This window comes from Ammospiza caudacuta, chromosome 2 (genome assembly GCF_027887145.1).
Source record: "Ammospiza caudacuta isolate bAmmCau1 chromosome 2, bAmmCau1.pri, whole genome shotgun sequence".
In the NCBI taxonomy this organism is placed as follows: Eukaryota; Metazoa; Chordata; class Aves; order Passeriformes; family Passerellidae; genus Ammospiza; species Ammospiza caudacuta.
In genome coordinates, this window is record NC_080594.1 from 47,323,890 (window position 1) to 47,348,257 (window position 24,368).

Consider the following 24,368-nt stretch of genomic DNA (forward strand, 5'->3'; position numbering starts at 1 on the left):
CACATTTTCCTCTTAAAATATTTTGTTAATGCTTTATGATGAGTCATCTTCTCCAGAGGCAGACTGTATGTTCAGAACTAGCAGTAAAGTGAAACTTTTTTTTCTATATACTGTAGGAAAGCAGATTATTCTACTGTTGCTACCAGAGAGAAACTTAACCAGGCTTAATTTATGACTGAATTATATGTCATGGATGATGGAACAAGTAGGGAATCTATACAAGTAGGCTTTCTCAGAAGCCAAAGAAGTCATTCTGTCTGGAATACATTTTTCTAATAAAATGCTATTTTTCTTCTTGTAGCAAATGGACAATTTATCTCATAGTAACTTGCCAGAGATTGTGGTTGAACTGTTGATGACTTTACATGAACCAGCTGGTACCACGGTTGAAGAAGGGTGTCATCTAAGTAAATACATAAGGTGTGTACTTGTAGATTTTCTAAATGCTGAGTGTGTTTGTGTAACATTGTGCATTAAAATGTGCCCTTCAGGCGTAAGAAGAGGTAACCCTGCAGCTGAGAGGGTTTATTGTTACTAGTAGTGATAAATCATAGTCATACCTCCTCAGGTAGTTACTTACTCCCCAAGGTCAGGATGAGAAGCTCTGTAATGTGGAATTTTTCTTCACTCAAGGTCACCAGTTGTGGTGGTGTTCACAGGGGTCCCAGGATGAGGGAAGAGACGAGAATCTTGACTCCATGTTTCAGAAGGCTGATTTATTACTTTATTATATTAAAAGATAATGATCTACTAAAACTATGCTAAAAGAATAGAAAACAGGATTTCATCAGAAGGCTAGCAAGGAAAGAAATGGAGTGATAACAAAAGCTCATGACTCAGAGAGTCCAAGCCAGCTGACTGTGATTGGCCATTAATTAGAAACAACCAACATGGACCAATCAAAGATGCACCTGTTGCATTCCACAGCAGCAGATAATTATTGTTTTTCTTTTCCTCTGAGGCCTCTCAGCTGCTCAGGAGACAAATCCTGGCAAAGGGACTTTTCAGAAAATATCATGGCTTCACCATAATACTCCAGGCAATGGAAGGAATGAACAGTGGGCCAGGGAGTGCTGTTGTGTGGCATTGAGCTGGACTGCCACACAGTCACTGCCAATTGACATAAGTTGGCACTGCCAATTGGCATAAGTTCAAACCTAGATGGACTGCCCTCTGTAAAATTGGTCAGATTCTAGTCTATAAATTGAAGTGATTTAATGGTTTTTAGTAACTTGAAGTCACAGAGAGGGAAAGTGAGCTGTTTCTTAGTGGTTCTGGCAGTGGCAGCTCTTGTCTTTGGTAAGGAGATCAGTTAGGCAATGCCAAATAAATTCCTAATTAATAGAAATAGCCTAGTGTCAGAAATATCTTCATGTTCATTACCTTTTCTGTCTTTGTTTTTGTCCTAAAATATCCATATTTGCATAAACAGTTTTCCAGATTTTTATGTTCAGATACAAACTTTTTGGAAAAATGTTGCGATTTGTAAAGTTCTTGAAGAAGATACCTTTATTGTAAAAATAGTTAGTTGAAAGAGTCCAAAGCATTTATTGGAAAATCTGCCAAAAGTTAAATAGCTGAGAATTTAAAAACTCTTCAAAGAATTTTTCTGCAGTGAGTTTATTAACAAACTGTGGTGTCTGCTTGTAAACAAAGCTCTTTTTAAGAAGGAAATGGTAAGAATAAGAGTGAGGAAACTTAGGTTATGTGCCTTTATTACTAACATGATGCATTTCTTTTCTTCTTGAGGTCCCAGAAAATTTCACTCCCTTGTTTTTCCTCAACCAAATTGTTCCCACAATTACATAATGCAGAAGATTTAGCCATGAATTGTAATTAGATTTTTGTGCTAAGTACCTTAGATGAGGCAAATGTGTGGGTTTTTAACAATATCATCTCTCAAAAAAAAAAAAAAAAAAAAAGTAAAAGAATGTTTAGAAAGTACAGTTTTGAAAGCTACAATAGAGGAACAAGAAGCAGATACAAAATAAGATGCATGTCACTTTCCTGGATGCTTTTGATGCTTCTTATTGAAAGCCGGTATTTTCTAGGAATTAATGTGTTTATTCATCAAGACTTACTATATTAAATACAAGTGGTTTGACTTTTGAGAAGAAAAATATAAATTTATTTTTTATTCATTTAGAGAACTGGATCCTGCTCCTAATCCTCCTCATTTTCCATCTTACGTGATTAAAGCAACCTTGGACTACATTAGCAACTGCCATAAAAGCAAATTAAAAAGTATTATAGCAGTTCTTTCTAAAAGCCCTGTAAGTATGATGATGTATGATGTAAGAAAATGATAAATTTATTTCCTGTAGAATGCAAAATTTCTGTTATGGGTACCCTTTAGTTAAATTAGACATTTTCAGCATTTCTATGTGAATCAAAAAACCAGCCTTAGACCCTTTTCTATTCATTTGTTTGCCTCTTGAAGTGGAAGATGTCCTAAATTCAGGGACAGAGTTATGTGCACTATATAATTATATTACTTCATTAATTATTATATTATGTATGTAAAATGTCTTATATAACTGTGTAAATTATGTAATTGTATACATTATATAATACATATGAAGTAGAGTAGATTATTTTAAAGGTTTTTATTTTAAAATCTCTGTGTAGCAGTCACAGTTTAGAACGTGGCATATTTGTCACGTGTTTGAAGAATGTTCTAAAATCAATATACTTGGTCAATTATACTTGTAACTAAATGCAGCCTACAAATAAAATATAAAATTTACTTACTTTTACTGGCAGTGTGAAAATTTTATACTGAGGGATATTTTTTGACATTTGATTTTCATTTGTTAAAGCAAAATATGAAGACATAGGAAACCATGCAGCCTTGCAATAAATCATAAATATTTTACTGTCTTCTAAGTTTGTTCCTTAGAAATGTATCTGTTTAAAGCTATACTGTTTTATTCCATATATTGTCAACATCTTCCTTTGCCTATCTATAAATAATCTAAAAATAGGGAAAAAAAATTTCTAAACCATGTTTGATCTAAATCTTTTGAGTGTAAAAGTTAATATTGCCAGCCATTTTTAAAATGTTACACTACCTGCCTAGTGTTTTATAAGTTCACAGTTTCAACAGTTGCAGCCTGCTGTGCTGTGTCCTGTGAAATTGTGCATCTTGCACACATGAACATTATGTTTGAAAAAATACAGGTTGAATTCTTACCTGATGCTTTCATGGTTTTTAATTGATGTTTCTCTGTTGATAGACATTGCCATCATTGTTTGGCTTTCTGAAAAATGGGCATAGCATATCTCATGTGGGGGGAATAAAGAAAGTAAAATGAAGAGGTATATGGCTTATAGTCCTGTTTGGGGAATTGGTTTCTCTCTAGGTCTTTTGTTTGTTTAAAGCAATAAAAATAATGAAGCTATTTTGCCCATGTTAGGTTTTAAGTTTTTAAAGTTTTTTCTTGATATCTGTATTGACCTTATGAATAATTTTTTGTGCTCGTATTTTATTCACTTTTAGGATTCATTCCAGAAAATCCTTCTAGCTCTTTGTAAGCATGCTTCAGAAACAAAAAACATGTATAAGAAACACAGAGTTCTTATAATTTATCACCTGTTTGTTGGTCTGTTACTCAAAGAGATCAAAGACAGTTTAGGAGGAGCCTGGGCTTTTGTCCTCCGAGATGTAATTTACACCCTGATTCACCACATCAACAGCAGGTAAACAAAGTAATTATCTCTAGTTCTTCCTGTCTGTGCTCCCTTGCTCCTGTAACCTTACATTCTGATATTGCTAGCAGATGTTAATTAACCTGTAAAATTAATTATAAATTGCTAAAATTAAAAACAAAATTGCTATTCTTTTATAATTTCAGAATTTAAACATAGAACTCTTACTAAAATATAGAATGTTTTGTGCTAGCCTTGTATTTAGATGTTTGCTATATTGAAGGTTTTGTATTTGTAGTAGGTTATCAAATTGCAAAAATAAGCAGTGTTAGGAGATTTTGATGATGTGGTGTTTAGGAATTTAAATCATATGGGAGAAAAATTTAAAATGTGGGGTTAAGTGCAAAGTCAGCACATGTCAAATAAAGTGTGCTTATTGAGTTAATGAATGTTGACATTTACATTCTCATCCCTAAGTACCTATAGCAAAGTGAGAATTGTACATGTTCTCTTAGCTTGCCTTCAGACTGTGAAAACTGGTTCACCTTCACCAGGTTGAAATTTAAGTGGGATTCTTACCTTTTGCATAAGAAGATTATAGATACTTTTTGACTTGAGCTTCATCTTAGGGTTTCCCAGACAGTTATTAGCCTACATGTCTCTGAGTTTATGTATAAATTGATTCCTCGGCTGGTTTGAAGCATTTCATACCCTGAGATGTGTGGATTTTATAGTAAATGCCATTATTATGGCATTACTGTTCTTATGTTGAACACTCAGCTGAGGCAGGGGCTGCTGATGCACTGGAGAGCAACACTTCCTTTCAGAGGGACCTCAGAATTCAGCTCAATAAACCCTGAGAACCTGATCTGAATTTCAAGCTGACACTGCTTAAGGGAGGAAGCTGCACTGCATAATCTCCAGGTGTCCTTTATAACCTTTTTTTTTTTTTTAACTAATAGTAATTTTAGGTGGAGGAGGATTCAGAGAGCATGTTTTCCATTTTTTCTGCTTCTGTCAAGATTGTTCTGACAAGCAATAATCTAAAACCCTTCTAGGGATTTTTTTTTCTTTATGGTATTTATCTTTTAACAAGATTTTATTCCATTTTCTGAAGTGATCAGTCAGATTCACTGTGTTTCTTTGTGTTTCCTGAGCTAAGTCTTTAAAGCTATCATTGAGTTGATAAATTTAAAGTTTAGAATGAATTCATCCTGACTTTATTATTTTTCCCTTATTGTTCCAAGATGCATAAAATGTTGGTACTCAAGACAGTGCCAGTTTGTATTTCTTTAATTCCCTTTGTTTCCTGTGACAGACCCATGGTAATCAGGGACATTTCCATGCGCAGCTTCTCGCTGTGCTGTGACCTGCTGCATCATGTTTGCCACACAGCAGTTACATGCTGCAGCGATGCTCTGGAGACCCACCTTCATGTTATTGTGGGAACCCTGACACCTCTTGCCATGGACCAGTCTCAGATTCAGGAACAGGTAGTTTTGTGGTGCTGCTTATGCCTTACCTGTTAGTTTTCCAGTTCATGTTCACTGTTCTTAAGGCTCTATCTGTACTTGTGTTCAGTTTTAATTTCTTTTTCCTATGCTTTGGAGATTTATATAAAAACTATATTTTGGATGTAATACTATGCCTTTAGTTTTTTTAAATGCAATTTCACTTCTGGTACTTGTGTTTTGCCAACTAGCACATCAAGCAGCTAAGCAACTCCTTAAAAAACTCTGTGGATGATTTAATGGGAAATATGATGAAAATCTTTAGTACAAGGTGTCTAAAGGACAAAAAGGAAATTTGTGCAGAGAACAGATTTCAGTAGTTCAGCTATTTATTTAATAAATGATCGTTTTAAAAAAATGTAGCATGCAGGTCTTAAATGGGAAACAAAGCAGTTTCTGTTGTGTGACAAGCATTGTTTCCCCTCTAGTGTTGCTTTTTATGTGCTTTCTGCTGGGAGTGGAAATATAAGAGGATTCAGAGATTTACAATTAGTAGCTGTAGGTTAGAAGAGTGTGCCTGTTGCACTTCAGTCCTCATGTTGCCTTCTGGCTTAGCCTGATTCCACTGTACCATAGGCATCTACATGGTTGCACTGTAGCCCTGTGCTGTCCTCCTTGTACTTCCAGTTCAGCTGGAGGGCTGTGCCAGCCCAGCTGAAAATAACCTGGCAGTCTTGTTTCACAGCTTCCTGATTGTGATCAGATTTACAATATGTCTGTGTGAACAGTTGCACGTGCACATCTGCAAAGGCCACGTGTCAGGGTATCCCTGGGCAGGAGCAAAGTGGGGAGGACAGAAATTTCTCTGAATTGGAACTGATGTCAAATGTGAAACCTTCTCATATCCTACTCCTGCAGGGATGCCCACCTTCTAATGATCACTTTTCAGTTCCTTCTTTTTTATTTTTTCTTCTAGCATTGAATTGAGGCTAGTTGATAATTTTCAGGTAAATAGAAGTCTTCAAATAAAACCCCCAAAATTTAGATTTAAAACTTCTCAAAGGTGCTTGGATTTAATATCCAGTTGCATTGATTTTTAAGTAAAGCATAAAGACAATGTTTTTCCAAAGAAGGTATGGTACTCCATTGACATTTATTCAAGTTGTAGATAGGTTGTTATACAAATTCTGCCAGAGTTCAGTGATTTGGGTGGAAAGGTATGATATATAGGTGTTTGTCTAAATTCCAAATTACCAGCACTTTACTGAGAACAGGAAAGTCCTAATAACTCCAGAAATGCTTGGGTGCAGCGTGTTGTTAAATCTTTGTGAATATCATAGAGATCATATTGGCCAGCATTTGATATCAGCTTCCTCAAAAGACAGAGCAAACTGCAGGCTGGGATAGTAAAAGCTTTGATTTCTGTTTGGAAGGAGGAACAGCAAAAATGCTCCACCATTTGAGAACGTATCTGTGATTTCCCCAAGCCTCTAATAATCTTACAACTTTTAAAAATGTAAATAAATTATCTTACTAGTTTAATGAAACTTAGAGAAATACAAACTTTATAACCTGAATAAGAAATACAGCTCAAAAATGTTCCTCTGTCTTTTTTGGTTTTCATTTACTTTTTATGTTCAGGTCCTAGGCTTGTTGAAATACCTGGTGATAGAAAATAAGGATAATGAATGTCTGTACCATGCAATCAAGTGCTTAGATCCTTTTCCTGAATACCCTGCTTTTAAAGATTTGCGGGCAACTCAACAGAAAATAAAATACAGTAAAGGACCATATTCTCTTTTGGAGGTAATTACATTTTAAAATACATCTCACATAATGTTTTCTGTAATGCAGACTTTCCCCAGAAGAAAAATTTTCTTACTATAGTTTAGGTTTAAATGAGACACATGGATTCTTTTATTGCTGGTTTCAGCCACGGAGATACTTGTAGGTCTCCATTTTTACTTTGCATCCTTGTTGTGCACTTGCTTGGAGCCACTTCTGTACCTGAAGCCTTTACTTGTATGCTGTATGTGCTTAATACAGTGTTGTTTTGCAGGAAATTAATCACTTTCTCTCAGTTGGGGTTTGTGATTCACTGCCCTTGACACGGCTTGAAGGACTGTATGATTTACGCAAAAAGTTGGAACAGTATAAAGATCAGATGAAGGATCTCCTGAAAATTTTCCAGGGTACTGATGTCTGATTATGTGTTTTATTTCTTTTCTACCTGGTTTTAGGTGTTTAGTGGTGTACCCTATTCTAATTTGACATGGAAATATTTTTGGTATAATTAACAATGTAATCATATTATAATTTGACACACAGAGTAGATTGACATTTATGATTCATGCAACATCAAAAATATCTTTAGCAAAGTGAATTGTAAATTAATAGATGAGATGTTACATGGTAGAGAGGATAAAATACCCTTCAGGCATTTGGCATGGGTCATGTATGGTTGTGAGTGACCAGGACAATGTATAAGTATATTGATTTGTGGTTGCTTCATGCGTTTTCTGGTATATGAATCTCCCTACTCTTTTAAATGAAACAAAGCTTCAATTTATTAAAGGCATGTTAGAAAGTAAAACTCTCAGAACAAATAGTAGGATTTAGTTTAGTAGAATTTAGACACGTGCCAAGATTGTGTTTCAGCCCTCAGTCCAGACCCAGTTCCTTCCTAGTTTGGTTTTCAGATAATTGTGCCAGAACATTTCACTTTTCTCCTCTCTATCAAGTCTTTATCAGCTTGTGTGCATGACATGAAGATAAAACACATTGATGTGATTAATTGTAAACAAGTACAAAGTAAAATTTGGATAAGAATTGTAATGTTGTAAGGCTGTGGTGCCAGGTGCATTTTGGCCCCCACATCCCCAAATTTACAATTTTACAAATAACTCTCTTTGAACAGAGTGAGTGAAAGAGCAACAAGCTTGTCTTGAACAACTTCCATCAGAGGAGAGCCTTATGAGATTGGAAAAGAGATTGAGTAGGAATAGATGGAGCTGAATGAACTGGTGAATGGAATGATGAAGCATAGTAGGGAGTGCTTACCACTTTTATCACAGGACAAAAACACATTAAATAATCTGGGAGCAGTTATACAAGAGCAACCATGTAATTTCTTCAAAATACATTCACCATGGCACATACTTACTCTGAAGAGTAACTATATAACTGACCTTAAAAGGAGTTGGACATATTTTATAGAGATTATTAGGTGTCAAAATGTGCTCAGGCAAACCCTGAGAAGTATATTCTCTTGCTTTGCTGGAGATGGACTGGCAAACTTAATGGGGCTTTTGCCCTATAATAAAATTCTGTTAAGCACCTACAAGTCTATTATTCTGTGTATTCATTTTTCTAAAGATGTCAAGTAAGCCTAAAGTCTGATTCTAGGTTTGTACTCCAATCAGTACTTTTTTTAAAAGTACTCTTTCTTGGGATTTTTTTCTTCCTTACACTAACAAATCATCATATGTTTTCCTAGACCATTTTGTTTGGAATGTTTGTTTTAAAAAAAGACCTCCAGCAGGGAGCAAATATGTAAGGAAATACTCGTCTTGAGAGTTTATAATTTGGCACAGTTAGTTTGTCAACTGAAAGCTAATCAAATTCTTAAAATTTCCTGACACTAAGCCTAATTTTGAGGTATTCCTTGGGTTCAGATTTAGAACAGAATGATGACATTAACTTAAGGGCTGTCAGTGGAGTCACATAGTATGCCTTCACTATTTCAAATAACATTCTTACACCAACTTAAGCTAATACTTCATGTATTAAATTATTATTTTTGCATCAAAACACTGAAAATAATGGCATAGGTGCATTCTAGTTTTGGGATTCTTTGGCTTACTCACGTGCACACACATTTTTCCAAGCCATGATGAATAAGAAAAATCAATAATTTAGTTGATGTACTGTTTGATACCATCTTGCTTCAGCATTAATAATGCATATTGACATTTGTAGGCAAAAGACACTGAAGCAGTATTTTCTTCTAGTAACTTCACGTTACAAGTATACTGACATGCTTGGCATCTGTTTTTCTTTCTGAATGATAGAAAAGCCAGAAGATTCTGTAATAGTGAAACTGGTGGTGAGCTTACTGCAGCTGTCCAAGATGGCAGTTAACCATACAGGAGAAAAAGCAGTGCTGGGTAAGTTAATTAGACCCACCAGTAAATCATGGCTGTCATTGCAAACACCAGACTGAAACTGTGGTTGTTCTCAGTGTTACTTCCCACTGTGCTTTCCACTTCAACACACCTGCAGAGTATGAAGGAAAGAGCAGGGAAATAGATTTTGGATTTTTTCTAATGAACATTTAACATCCCTTGTTAAAAATTAGTTTCAAGGTCACTTTTTATTTTTTTCAGTTGTTGTGTGTTTTGATAAAATACTTTATCTGGAAAGCAAATGAGCAAATGAGCATTGATACACATTTTAATGTAAAATGCAGATTAATTCTTACTGAATTTGCAGTAATAAATGTTTGGGCTCACACAGGCTTCTGTTTGTATTTACCCTACCCTTTAGGCATTGAAAATGAGTAATTCTGACCTTTTCCATTTGCCAGTTTCTGGCAGAAGCAAACATAAAAGACATATCTGATATAAGCTGGAAAATCCAGAACCATAGGCACTCCTAGAAAATTCAGTTATAAAGCATAACTGTAATATTTATGAGTCTTAAGCTGCAAAATTTGTTCACATGTAATTTTAATCATAAAACTCCATAAGTGATTATTTATAAATGCTTGCTGCTTTTTACCCCATAAGTCTCAGTTCTAAAAGTAGGGTGAGACCTTGTTTTAGTGTGCATAAGACTACAGAAAGACTGTAAAATGACATCCATTTGCAGAGGCTGTTGGAAGTTGCTTGGGAGAAATAGGTCCCATGGATTTCTCCACCACTGCTCTTCAGCGGGCTGAGAACGCACTGGATTCAAGAGCAGCAGATTTACTTGAAGATAGAAAACTTCAGTGTGTCTTCATAATGTTAATTCAAATAAACTCTGCTTTAACAGATAATTGGTGAGTACTTACTTATTTAGTTAACACAACAGCAAAATAGGAGCCATTAAGTTGTACATTGTTCAGATGACCTCAGAATAACTCCCTGAAAGTGTTCTTAATACCAGCCATGTGCTTCTCCAAGGCTCAGATTATTTACCCAGTCAATCTTAGATATTTCCTGGAAATTCTGTAGTAGGATGCAAGCCAGAGAGTCTCCTCTGTGCTGTAGAGGGTAGCAGTGCTATGGAGTAAATACTCAGGCTTTGTTCTGTAAAAAAATATGCAATAGCGCCATGGATGGTGGAATTATTTATCTTGTGTACTTACAAAGGTGATTTTGAAAATCAAGTACCTGAATGAAATTAATGATAGCAATATTGTGTATGTTCTTTTTTCAGTATTGATGTTAGAGCTGCTGCTGTTTCCTGTTTGAAGAACATATTAGCCACCAAGTCTGGCAATGAATTTTGGGAGGTTTATAAAAGTAAAGCTGATCCCATGTTAATCTATCTACAGCCTTTCAGAACATCCAGGAAAAAGGTACTTGTGATACACCTTATATGCATGGCATGTGGAGTAGAGAAAAAAGAAATATCTATCTTTTTTAAAAAGTGAATTTGAAAAGATATTTGAGGTAGGCTTTGATAAATGCTGGATTTGGCATCAATATAATTGAAAATCTGATTGCTTTTTTATGTCTTTCTCATTTCTGTTTTACCAGTTGCAGCTTTCCCTTCATGTAAGAAATTGCAATTTTGACATTAGAAAGCTGTGTGCTTTCATTTAGACAGACCATTTTTGATTACCTAATGGATAGTGTAATACTTTCTCAGGATTCCAGTATTATTTGATGCAAAAAATGGTGGAAAATAAATGAGGAAAAAAGCGCATAATTAAAAGTGCATAAATCAGACATTTCCTGATTTTCAAACTTTTTATTTGTAAATTAGATATGATGCCTAATGTGACCTTGTTGATGTCACCATTAAACTTTTAATTTTAATAATTTCAGATTTCCTTGCAAAAACTTATATTTGCATGAACAAAACTGATATTGTTAATCAGCTGAAGGACCAGTAATAGTTAATATGTTTGAATGTGTGCATTGCAGTGTGGCTTTTTTAAATGCCATAGAATTTTTGTTATATTTGCAATATGTATATTTTTCTTGTAGTTTCTTGTAGTGTCTGCTAATGATACAGAGGCTCCTTTAGAAAGATTGGATGACTCAAACCTGTGGATTCCTCTGGGGGAAAGCCATGAGACCTGGATCAAGCACCTAACTAGTTCAATCCTGGACAGTGGAGGTGTGAAAAATGAAGTTCTCCAGCTGATGAAGCCACTGTGTGAGGTGAGCTAAATCATACATTTTTACATGTATGTGTGCTGTCATACACAAAAAAATGTGATTACTCATCTTGATAGCAGATAGTAATTTCTGCTATTAAATAATTCAGAGCCTTTGTGATCATATATTGTGGGTACTCATAAAATATCTCAAAAACTCTCAAAATACAGGATTTGAGAGAGAATTGCAAACATAGGAGAACTTTATATGGCTGCTTTAAGTGAATGCCAGCATAACCCTGTTGAGTGGTTTGTGTTTTTTTTCTCATGCATTACATGTTTGTTTGGGCAGTTGTGAGTTTGGTTGTAACCTGAGAAAGGAATGGTTTTTGGTTGTCTTTCTTAGCAGCTGCTGTATATTATTATTTTCTAGGTGAAAACAGACTTGTGTCAAACTTTGCTTCCATACCTGATTCATGATATCCTTCTTCATGACTCAGAAGAATCTTGGAGAAATCTTTTGTCACTTCATATCCAGAAGTTTTTTACAGCCTGTTGCAAATTTACCTCATCCTGTAGATGTACTCCAAATTCTGATTCAGGTAATGCCATAATAGTTTTGTTTCAGCTAACTGAGGAATTCTGGTTGTGAAAAAACTATCTTCTGATATCAAATGTAAGATGTGCACTTGTAGGCAGGCAGAATTTAGAAGCTTCTGCCCGACTGATCTTTTTTGATGGAGATGCCAATAATTTTGAAGTTGTTCATTGGCAGCACCCAAGAAGTATCTTCTGTCTAACTAATTTTTTTTATCCATAACTAGATAATGTTTTTGCTGAATTTAGGTGTTATCTAATGTTAAATGCTGCAAGACTGAGTCATGGACTGTCTTTTAAAATGACTGATGGGCAGATAAATTCCTCTGTTACTCAAACAAGAGCAATAAAAAGCAGTTTTCACCTGAATTTTCCCCTTGGAGAAGACTAACCCTTGCTTTAAGTATTGCCTAATATTTTTAATGGTCTTCTTATACATTCAGAAGATCTGTTCCATTCCAGCAAAATAAAAGGAAGTTGTAACCAAAATATCTGCACCAGAGTATGAGAAAGGCAGTAAGTTATTTTTAAAGAAAAGCACCATTTAAACAAGCTGTTTACGTCCTTTCCAATTAGATTGTGGTTGAATTTAGCAGAAATCTGTGTAAAAGGAAGATCTTTGTTGTTAGACACTGGGAATTGTACATGCACTTTTTTTCAGGAGCTGAAATAAACACAGTAACTTCAGGTTAGGGTAGGTTTGTTTTTTGGTTTGATTTGGGGTATTTTGTGCAGTAGTTACTGTGCTACATCTTCTAACTCCCTTGTTCAGTGACAGATCATTGGAAAAAAGAGTCTGTACCATGTCTTGCAGTGTCTCTTTACTGGCAAGTCATGCAAGCTTCAGGTTGCCAGAGAGGAAGGGGAACCCTTAGTATTGCAGTTTTTACTAAGAGTGGTATAAATAACCCTAATGATGCTAGGTGTATTTTAAAAATTTTTCTTGGATGCTCATTAGCCTGGACTGAAATTCTGGAACAGTATTCTTTCATATTTTTGAATTCAGATAACAAGCTCTTTCTACAACTCACAAATTTATGCTCAGATGTACAGGGTGACCCAAAATGTTCCAAGAAAAATATGAAGGGATTTTTCCAAGTTCTAGAAACTTGCAGTTAGTTCAACAATAGCAGTGAGCAAATGATGGAGGCACCTTCTGTTCACTTAGTTTGGAAAAGACCTCTGAGATCATTGAGTCTAACCTGTGGCTGAACACTGTCACATCAACTACACATTGCACTGAGTGCCACATCCAGTCTTTCCTTACACAGCTCCAGGGACAGGGACTTCACCAACCCCTGGGATGTCATTCCAATGTCTAATCACCCTTTCTGTGAAGAAATTTTTCCTAAAAAGAATTATTACATTTTAGGAATCTTACTGAGGCAATAAATGCAAAAAAAAAAAAAAAAAAGAGAAAAAAAAATAAAGAAAGACATACAGAAGCTTTAAATGGAGTTCTCCAGATGAAAAACTGTCCTGGTAACAAAAAAATCCCCCAAAACCATGAAGTAGCGCACAGCTCATTGTATGACAAATTGTTTACAGATGAACTGGAGATGCAGTAGCCAACAGAACAAAGATATGTTAATTCCAAAATTGGAGTGCTAGAACATCAGTATTTGAAGCAAAAATTTTAGTCATCCTCAAGGAGAATCTGTTATCCTGTGAAAACAAGGAGAAAACGCTTCCTAGAAAGTCTAGATAAATTTTATTCCAATCCATCAGGATCCAAATGGGATAAAACAAGCAGTTAGATGTGGGAGAGTCAAATGCTTCTGAACACATTCATTTCTGTTTGTTGGAACACAGAAAATGCCCAGATAATTTTTAAATGTGGCTTTTTCTTTTTTAGAGGAAATTGCTACTTCTGCACCTTACTGTAATCAAACCTTTGCTTGTGTGCTCCCTATTTCTTGCTTCTTTTAATTGGTAATTCAGAAATGACCAGAGGAATGAAGAAATTATTAACCCAAATACCAGAACACAACCTGTAGCTGTCTGATTATTTTTTTTTTAATCCAGAAGCAACACATGGAAACATAGATTGTTTGAAAGTATGTGCCTGTATGTGGAAAGTAGGGGGTTTTGTGTAGCCATACACACTCTATGCAGTACAGTAATTTAATAAGAAGTATTTATCTGACTTTGGAATAACTTAGATAATGGAAGCCAAATGGCAGAAGTCTGTTACAGAGCTTTTTGCAATGACGTTAGTTTATCTCTGAATTCTGTAAGAAGAAATAGAATCCATAAACTAATAATACCAAGCTAATTTCATCAAATTGTGGTACAAATTACTATAATCTCACTAACAGTCATGTAAGGAGAAGAAATACATTTTGTGACAGCTATTAATTTAATTTTGGAAATGCAATTCAAGGACGTTTTTGGTTATTTTCTTGACTGAAAATTAATTACTTTTTATTTTGGATGTGATTACTTTTTAAATGGATGTGATATGACAAAATTCATTATATTCTTTCCTTTGAAATATACATCCCAGATCAAGAAACCCATAATTCTAGAAGTTTGGATAAAGTATCTCGACGAGCCATGCTTGCTGTTGTTGATTACTTGAGAAGACAAAAGAGGTGAATCCAAGCTTTTCAAAACGTTGCCCTAATTGAATTGTGACTGTTCAAAGATCTGTTGGTGCTCTAGATTAAAGAAAAGGAACATGGTAGAGAACATGTTGCTTAAAAGAAAAGATATAGTGGTGACCTTGCATTTGTTACAGAAGTGATATGGCTACCGTTAAAGGGTTCTAACTATGCTGAAGGAGTTTTCTAAACTCTTTTGTCTGATGTACTTCTTTTAGTGTGGGTTTTTCAGGAGCTAAGATAAAGTTAGCCTTCGGAAAGCTTTATAGTTGATACTGGATTAATTATGTTTAATGCTGCATAAAAGATCTGTTACAGCAATATTAAGGTCTTTATTTAATCAGATCTGTTTCAGGTACAGTTTTTGACGACAGCTTCTGGCTAGATCTGAATTATCTGGAGGTTGCTATAGCAGCACAGTCTTGTGCTGCTCACTTCACAGCCTTGCTCTACGCAGAAATCTACGCAGACAAGATAAATAGGGACAAGCAGCAAAAAAGGTAGAAGGAGGAGTGCTGTTTGCTGACATACCTGGTTAAATGAATCATGTTTTGTGAGTCCCAGCAATGTGTGTTTTGGTTTTAATTATATGAAAAGTCAGGGAAGCTTTAAAAATATTCCATAGGTGTGTATATGGACATGGAAAATATTTCAGTCCTTGAATGCGATCCAAGCCTCAAAAGAGTGTCATGTTGACTTGTAATCAGAAACTTTTCCTAGTGCTGTTGGTGAAATTACAGCCAAAAATTAATCAAGGGGAGAAAGTAAACTCAGAATGATGACTGGAATTCTGTGAATAGAGCTAAATGGTCCTTGTAGGCACTTGTCTTCCATAACAGACAATTATTTTTGTTTTCTGGCCTAGCAAGATCAAAGTATAGAACTAGTTTAGGTTTTGTGACAAACCACAAAGTAGGAAATATAACAAAAGTTTGGTTGTATGCACATAGATTAATTTATTGCTTTTATTGCTTTTATTCTTTCACAGAGGAAAGAACACTTCAGGCATTCACAAAAGCAATTTGATTTAATAAAAGATTAGGAATTACAATGTGTGTGTTCTCCAAAAAAACACCTTGGTGTTAAAATCCTTTGATGTTGATATTCCCAGCTCAACTGATCACTTGCTCATTCTGATGGAGAGCCATACTGAATAACCTGGGAATATCATTATCATAGTCTTGCATTTATTGTTTGTGCCCCTTATTTCTTGAGTATTGTCTCAGAATTTCTTTAGTTCTCAATAAGAAATTTCATATTGAAGCATTTCTTTTAGATCTTCTTTTAAAGCAGCTAAGAGTTTGACATTTGAAGAGGAAAGTCAAAGAACACCTATTGCTACCTTGAATGAAAAAAGTAAAGAAGAAACTGGCCTAAGTTTGCAGGTACTTGTATGTGCTTCCTAATCTGAATGCAAATGATCTCGTATAATTATAATTAACAGTAGGTTTCATCTGAGCTGAGGGTAGGTCTAGTAGAGTTCAAAAAATGTGTTTTAAAGTTCTTCTCATATTTTAATTAAAAGTGAACTCAGACAAATTAAATTGAGTATTTGTTCACCTGAAACTAACTAACTGTCAAGTCTGAAATCACAGTAAAGCAGGATTTGATTCCCAAAAGAACTGCCTTCAGGGTGGTAGCCAGCCACATATTTTTCAGTTTGTTTTGTCGCAGATATATATTCATTAAAAATCAGCAATTGATGTAGAAGTTGTAATTATCAAAACCAAAGTAGTACCATCTCCCTCAGGTTTATTTGATATATCAAATCTGATCCAGTAGCCTTATCTAAGTTACTTCTTTCCATAGGTCATTATTTCAGGACTGTGCTTGTATAACTTTTAAGATGCATTGCTTAGTTGGTGTATCTGATGCCATTTACTACTATTGCCTTTTGCTTTTCAACTAGCCCACCTAAGGCCCAGCTCTAGGTCTTTAAAAAATAAATTAGCATTGAAAGTAGGCCTGAAGAGTTTGGCTAGACTGCATAACTTTTTTTTCCCTGTCATGATAGCAGGCTCAGATACTACATAAAGGAAAATTAAGCAATGATGTTATCTGTAAAAACATTTATAAACTGATATGATTTATGTAAAGCTGGTTCTAAAAAATAGTTCTTTGTTTTGGTGCATATTCTAGGACCTTCTCATGGACATCTACAGAAGCATTGGAGAACCTGACAGTCTTTATGGCTGTGGTGGAGGAAGAATGTTGCAGCCATTGGCACGGTATAATTTATTCATGTTCTTATGGTCTTTAAAGGCATTGCTTTCATTTACTAGTAAGGAACTTAAATTGAAAACTTCTTTTTCACTTACAACAGGATAAGAACATATGAGCATGAAGCAGTATGGGAGAAAGCCCTTGTAACATATGACCTTGAGACAAGCCTCTCTCCATCTACTCGCCAGGCAGGAATAATAGAGGTAATATTATTTTGTAAGAGGAAATTATTGTAAAAAGTGATATTCATCATATTGAGTCATTTGCAGTGAGTCCAAAATGGTTTTAGGACTGAAAGTTATCTCTTTTTTCATTAAGTCTAGCCCATTATCATAGGCATCCAAACTGTGGATATAAGACAACTCAGTATTTGTTCTGAAAACATTAAGGTTCTTAGTCCTCTTGTTATTCACCCATAATCCGCATCATGGGTAATGAATTTTGTGAAATACTTAAAAATAAGTATATTCAATATTATTCCAGATTTAGGCCAGCTCCTAAAATGACAGGATACAGAAAGTAATGTAGTTGGTTATTTTTGCTATCTCATTCTTAAACCACTCCACTATGAATGACTATGTGATTTTTCTGATACAGTAGATAAAAAGAATTGATGTTGTTTTTAATCCTTAATATGCTTTGCCTTTTTAGCCTAAAAATGTTTATACCAGTTCTATAAAAAATGTAGCACAGATGTATGTGTGTTTCCCCTCATTTAATTTTCTTATGGTACTTTTAATTTCTTGCCACAAATTATTTAGTATCACTGTTAAAATTCCATTGCAGTTGTCCTTCATAGTGGCTTGACATGTAATCTGGTTAATTGGTCACAATTGTAAAGATGTTATGGCCTTCAAACAGGTAGGAGTTGTGGGAAATCTTTTCAAATCCTCATCAGGAGAAGTAGTTCATTAAGAAGTAAAATTCATTTTGACTTGCCACCCAGGAATGATGGCATGGAGAAATGTGTGCTGATAGTTAATTTGGTAGTTAATTAATTTTCACAGTGTGAAAAATTATTTCAAAAAATGCCAGCCACAATAGTAATAAAACCATTTTCCTGGAGTTGCAGATATCAGTAGTGTGCTTGGTAGTCTTATTAAAAAGTTTTCATTTTACCTGTAGAGTTTAGAAATAGTCATGGTCCTGTCTTTCCTGCAAAGGGTTCTTTGTTTCCAAAAGTAAAACAAAGCCCTTAAAAAATACCAGTTCAGTTTGATGAAGGAGGAAAATAAATTTTGAGTAATTTTCTTAATTCCAGGCTTTGCAGAATTTTGGGCTTTCCCACACTCTTTCCATGTACTTAAAAGGTCTGGAACATGAAAACACCGAGTGGTGTGCAGAACTGCAGGAAATACGGTACCAGGCAGCATGGAGGAATATGCAGTGGAGCCACATCTCTTCTGTCAAGTAAACACCTTATCTTTTTGCTAGTTCTTTAAGCAAAAGGCAATGGGGTCAGATCCAAGCAAAAAAAAACAAGATCAGAACATGGTTTCTGTAAAGCAGGTCACCTAATTCATCTTAATCATTGAACTGAAAAGCTGTGTTTTTCAGTTAGATTTGTCTTGTTTGAATGCACATAACTTTTGTTTTCCTTGGAAACTGTACACAGGTGATTCTTCTTTTTGATTGCTCATAACGTTAAACTGAAATTTTCCATTTTTGATTCATATAGTACTTGTATCTTAAATACAAGAGAAGGATGGAGAGAGCTTTTAGTATCTCATTTATAAGAAAACGGGAAATATTACACAGTAAGCCGCAAGAGGTTATCAAGTCCTGGATATGCAAACACCAGTATTGATTAATGGCTACTGTACAACTAAAACTGTTTGTCACAAAGACAAAATTGACTTCTTCATAGAGAAATAGGTTTTCATTTTATTCTATGTTAACTTTTGTTTTATTTGTTAGAGATGAAGCAAGAAGTCCAGGGTACCATGAATCATTGTATGATGCTCTTCAGTCTTTACGAGATACGGAATTCTCTGCTTTCCATGACAGTCTTAAAGATGCCAGGTAACATTGTATGCAAATACTGTGACATTTATGTGCAAATACTGGGAGAGAGAGATGGACACAATGTGTGTGTTTGTAGTTACAGGTTATATATAAAAGACTATCAAGGGATTTTATGAGCTCAAATAAAGGCTCATGCATAGAATAAAAACTACTTCCAGACTGCAACTCTACATTTTTTAACTTCAGTATGTCATCTGCATATGTAATTTGTGTGCTAATTGAAGATACATTTCCTGTACACACCCCTTACTTTGTGGACTTCTTAAGTGGATTCCAGTGCTGAGTGCACTTCTTTAGCTGAGCTGTCACATGGATTTTGGAATTTCTGAGTCCTTACTGTGTTTTCCTTTATTGACAAACTTAATTTTTTTTTAATTTGAATGGTAGTGCAAAGTAACTCTAGACTGAAGAGTTTTGCTGTTTAAATTCTCTTCACTGTATGGAAACTATGTTATGGATATTTGGAATTACTAGCTGATATGAAATAAAAAATAATCTACTGTTTTTCTGTTAAATCCACAGAGTGAATGAAGTAGAAGAGCTGTGCAAGGGCAGTCTTGAGTCTGTTTATTCACTATATCCAACCCTTTGCAGACTACAGCTAATTGGAGAGCTGGAAAATGCAGGTCTGCTGTTCTCCAGGTGATGTTTTAAGATTGTTTCACACCACTTCCTCAGTTTGCAGGAGTTTTAGTAATCAAACATAGCACAAAACTTAAAATTACCCTAACAGATTGTATTCATCAACATCTCAAACTTCATATTGAGAATGACAAGGAATTTAGCTTCACTACATGAAGACAATTTTAGATTTTCTTTATTTCCAGACTGCCTTAGTTTGCAGTCTAGTTTAAGTTATTTGAAATCATGCCAATATAGTGTTTTAATTAATTGTTTTCTTTCCTTTATATTGAGTTCCCTCATACTCCAAGGTAGCAGTCATATCTCCTAGCTTCTGGTTTACTCAAGTAACTGAGTCCTCCTCTTTTAGTTTCTTTTCTAAAAATGTTTTCCATTTCCCTAATGACATCCATAGCTTTACTGAAAGCTGTTTCAGTTTGAATCATTTTCTTAATGGACTTCTATTACCATCATTATTCTTCCTAAATTCTTAAGATTGCTTTTTAAACACAGAAAGGTATTTATATCTGTAACTCTGTGCTATTAACATTTAATTTTCTCTGCTATAGTTCTGTCAGTTTAGTAGCTAATAGTCACCCCACAGTCTTTTCAGCAGCTCTGTGTTTGAGTGCGATTCCCTTTACTGATGGACCTTTAACACAAGTTTTTGATGCCTAATCAAGAATATTTACAGAGGAATAGTTCTCCTGAGTGTTGTTGTACTTCATGTTTGTTAAAACTGGAAGGCTTCCAGTTTAGTCTGCATATGGTAACCATTGTGGGGTTTTATCACTATTTCTTGAAGTGTAGGTTTTTGAACTTTCTCAGCAGTTTACTTTTTACCCATCTTGCATTTCACTGATATTTACTGAAAATTAATAATAAGTCCTTTTTCTTTTGGGAATTATTGCAGATCTGTTACTACTCAACAACTGAATGACATTTATTTGAAATGGCAGAGACAGTCCCAGCTTCTCAAAGACAGTGACTTCCATTTCCAGGAGCCTGTCATGGCTCTGCGCACTGTAATTTTGGAAATCTTGCTTGAAAAGGAGAGTGAAAACACCAAAAGAGAATGTATTAAAGACCTCCTGACCAAACATCTGGTGGAGCTCTCTAGATTGGCAAGAACTGCTAAAAATACTCAGGTAACAAATTTCAGGAAAGACCAGGAACAGATGTTTAGTTGTTTTTAGTTTATAAAAGGACTTAATTTTTAACAGTACTAATGATTAACTGTATTCTAAGTTTATTCAATAAATCAATCTGAGACTTAGATTATGTAGAATTTATTAATGAATTGTATTTATGAGCATGTTTTTTTTAATTTTATTCATAAGTGTAAGCCACTGAATGAGGTAGATAATACAGAAATGACATTTTTAGTGAAGAATGCTCTTCTAGCTCTGTTTCTCATTTTGGTGCAGCTTTACATATCCAGCTTTCACTTGCATCATATGTTGTAGTGTTCCAGAGTAAAACTGCAGAGATAACTTCATTGCATCTCTGTATTTAGTGTTGTCTTTAAAGCTTCATACTCTCAAAACACCATTGCACTGTGGTAAATCTCTTTCTGTGAATGGCTTCCTGGGATTTGCACTATCAATGGTTTTTTCAGTTGCTCATGCATTTAAGGCCCAGAGTCAGCCTTGGCTTGTTCTAGGTGGTGCATCTGGATCAGTAACTACATGAGAATTTACAGAGCAACAGAGTATTCTCCAAGGACCTCTACAGAAAACAGTTCCAGATAAATACAGAACCTGGAAAGGTGTTTAACACTTCACATATGCAAAACTAAATTAAACTTTGATTCACTATTTGCTATTTCACACATCACTATTTATAAAACTCTTTTTATGAATAGTGATGAAATCAGTAGAACAGCTCTGTCTTTGATTTCATGAATTTGCAGAGACAGTTTGCTCAGTGCCTCTGAAGTTGTTGGGAGAATGATTTCAGATATTTTTGTCTCATGACTGCCCAGCCACCAGCACTGTGGCAGTGAGTATTCTGTAAAAGCCTCAAGTTTGTTAAAAGCACAGTTTGCTCCTTGTGCTGTCATAGTCATACTAAGTAGTGAGGATGGTACTTTACCAGTGATATGTGTGAAGATGCAGGCATGCTAAAGAATTAGTATATGCTGGTGCCATTTTTATAATTATTTTTCTGTGGTCTGTAATAATGTATGTAATGCATGTAATAATGTAATAATAATTGCTAAGCTGTAAATCCATTAATTTGGTAGGTACTGATTATAGAATTTCTTTACCTCCAATTTAAAGTGTTAAACAGAGATACTTTATTTTAGAGTTTGTGAAGTTTAATTCCATTCTATTCTTGTTGCAAATCAGGATTTTCTGCAAGTATATAGAAAAATAATTTCACATCTTTGCTGCAAATAAATTTTTTATTTGTATGGGCAGACTATGCTGCACAAATAGAGAAAATGGAGACAGTGCCTAAAAACAAAACTTGCTGTGAGTTACAGATATTTTACTTAAAGAATCGTTCATTATTATTTTTCCATTTTCAGCTTCCGGAAAGAGCTATGTTTCAAATCAAACAACACAATCCAAATGGAAATGGAGTTTCTGAATGGCAACTTGAAGAAGCTCAGGTTTTCTGGGCCAAAAAGGAAGAGAGTCTTGCACTGAATATACTTAAATCAATGATAAAAAAATTAGATGCAGATTGGTTTCAGGTATGTATTACATAATGTCTTGAACTTACAGGAATTAAATTATTTAAGATTCTAATTCCACTCTCAGAAGTTTTCCCTTAGAAGAAAATTGAAAACCCCTCTGCAGTATTAAATACTAAATGTGGGTTGTACTCTCAGAATGTCTGAAAGCAAAAAAAAAACTGCGTTAGCAAATCTCATTAGAGATTTTCAAAGAGATGAACACCACATGTCCATGTCTTTCATATCCCTTTTAAACAGGGATGGTGACTCCACCACTTCCTTGGGCAGCCTGTTCCAATGCTTGACAATCCTTTTAGTGATTAATATCCAATCTAAACCTCCCCTGGTGCAATTTGAGGCCATTTCCTCTTGTCCTACTGCTTGTAGCCTCAGACAACAGACCAGCCCCCACCTGGCTGCACGCTCCTGTCAGGCAGCTGCAGAGAGTGCTGAGGGCCCCCTGAGCCTCCTTTTCTCCAGGCTGAACACCCCCAGCTCCCTCAGCTGCCCCTCACAGCACTTGTGCTCCAGACCCTTCCCCAGCTCCGCTGCCCTTCCCTGGACACGCTCCAGCCCCTCAATGTCTCTCTGGCACTGAGGGGTCCAGAACTGAGCACAGGATTGGAGCTGTGGCCTCAGCAGTGCTGGGTACAGGGGGACGGTCCCTGCCCTGCTCCTGCTGGCCACACCTGGCTGAGCCAGGCCAGGATGCCATCGGCCCTCTGGGCCACCTGGGCACACTCTGGATCATGTTCAGCTGCTGTTTGCCAGCACCCCCAGGTCCTTTTCCACTGGGCAGCTTCACAACTGCCTGGGGTTGTTGTGACTTGGTACTTACCTTGTTGAACCTCATACGGTTGGCCTTGGCCCATCAATCCAGCCTTTACAGATTCCTCAGGATGATGTTTGTTAAAATATGGTCTACAAATACTTGACTAGAACTTAATTGTGTGTACCACTGTGGTAAAAAAGCCTTTAAGGCTATACCTTTGCATTTACCTATGATGGCATTCTTTGAGAATTTCAAAGCCATTTGCTTTTAATCCATGTATGTTCTTAAAGAATATCACTCTTCAGAAAAGCTGCATTATTTTGGGCCAAGTTTTCTGTACATACCAGGGCAAAATCAAGAGTTGTTGCTCTTTTGATTTTTGTAATCTCTCCATGAATCAGTTGATGAGGCGCTCCAAAAATGTTGTCCTTTCTTACATTTACCGTGTCCATGTAAGGAGAATTTGTGTTTTCACAGCCTGTGATGTTCACATACGTATTTCACAGTCAGTGTTGCCATCTTGGTCACATGGTCTTTCACGTGTACCCTATATTAGAAGTATTTTGCAAATTTATCCTACTCTGCAGTTAAAGCTGAACATCCAGTCTGGAGAAAAGTCCTTTGGAAGCATGCTCCATCATCTTCCCATAACAATTTATTCAAGTTTCCATCTGTCTGAAGAATCTGATGATCACACATTGTTTTTGTGGTTCCTGGCTGTTGCCTATGGAGTTGTCTATGTACTTCAGACCAAATGGGGATATTTATACAAAACATGCTGTGAATGTTTAAAATTTTTATGACATTTTGTCATTGGTTTATTCTGCTTTTGATTGTTCAAGCTATCAGGTATTTTAAAATGTGCATTCTCCTTTTGCCTTACATAGAATGTGAATGTGATTTAAGGTTATTGACTACTGTAGATGTGGATGGAAAATGACTCTGTGGATGCATTATGTGTAATAGGCCTCAGTGATTGAATTCTGTTCAGGGTTTAAAGGCTTTAGAAATTTCCTACCTCATATGTAAAAGATGTTTTTGTTTGATGCCTCTCTCTCTTTAATTTTTTTCTTCCAAAACTTGCATTTTCAAAGGTCGAGAATGATCCTCACCTGAAATTGATGTATACAGAGTGCCTGAGGCTCTGTGGAACCTGGTTAGCTGAAACATGCTTGGAAAACCCTACAGTCATCATGCAGAAATACTTAGAAAAGGTGCATCCAGTCTTTGAAATGTGCTATCTGTGAGATTATGCTGTGTTAAAATATAGTGTTAAAATGTCAAGTAGATTTTTTTAGTGCAATCTTTTTTTTATTTATTGAAAATATGGTTTCTTATATAAATATTATGGTTTTACATTGTATTGTGTAACACTGTAATCTTATTAAAAGTTCAGAATATGGCTTTGTAGAAATCACAGTGCAATGTCTTTTAT

At 35.4% G+C, this 24,368-nt stretch overlaps 1 protein-coding gene across 1 annotated transcript in view; it reads left to right on the forward strand.

Moving 5' to 3' along the window:
* The window catches only part of ATM (ATM serine/threonine kinase), a 55,973-nt gene that overhangs the window by 16,292 nt on the left and 15,313 nt on the right, over window positions 1-24,368 (forward strand). Inside the window, exons 26-47 of the mRNA XM_058822535.1 lie at window positions 302-420; window positions 2,147-2,273; window positions 3,500-3,699; window positions 4,967-5,141; window positions 6,741-6,905; window positions 7,159-7,291; window positions 9,170-9,265; window positions 9,969-10,140; window positions 10,521-10,662; window positions 11,297-11,473; window positions 11,843-12,011; window positions 14,513-14,600; window positions 14,954-15,109; window positions 15,886-15,994; window positions 16,749-16,837; window positions 16,933-17,035; window positions 18,094-18,242; window positions 18,750-18,854; window positions 19,380-19,499; window positions 20,392-20,626; window positions 22,012-22,179; window positions 24,028-24,147. Of these exons, the coding sequence (XP_058678518.1) occupies window positions 302-420; window positions 2,147-2,273; window positions 3,500-3,699; window positions 4,967-5,141; window positions 6,741-6,905; window positions 7,159-7,291; window positions 9,170-9,265; window positions 9,969-10,140; window positions 10,521-10,662; window positions 11,297-11,473; window positions 11,843-12,011; window positions 14,513-14,600; window positions 14,954-15,109; window positions 15,886-15,994; window positions 16,749-16,837; window positions 16,933-17,035; window positions 18,094-18,242; window positions 18,750-18,854; window positions 19,380-19,499; window positions 20,392-20,626; window positions 22,012-22,179; window positions 24,028-24,147 (3,117 nt within the window). The remainder of the gene's footprint in view (window positions 1-301; window positions 421-2,146; window positions 2,274-3,499; window positions 3,700-4,966; window positions 5,142-6,740; window positions 6,906-7,158; window positions 7,292-9,169; window positions 9,266-9,968; window positions 10,141-10,520; window positions 10,663-11,296; window positions 11,474-11,842; window positions 12,012-14,512; window positions 14,601-14,953; window positions 15,110-15,885; window positions 15,995-16,748; window positions 16,838-16,932; window positions 17,036-18,093; window positions 18,243-18,749; window positions 18,855-19,379; window positions 19,500-20,391; window positions 20,627-22,011; window positions 22,180-24,027; window positions 24,148-24,368) is intronic.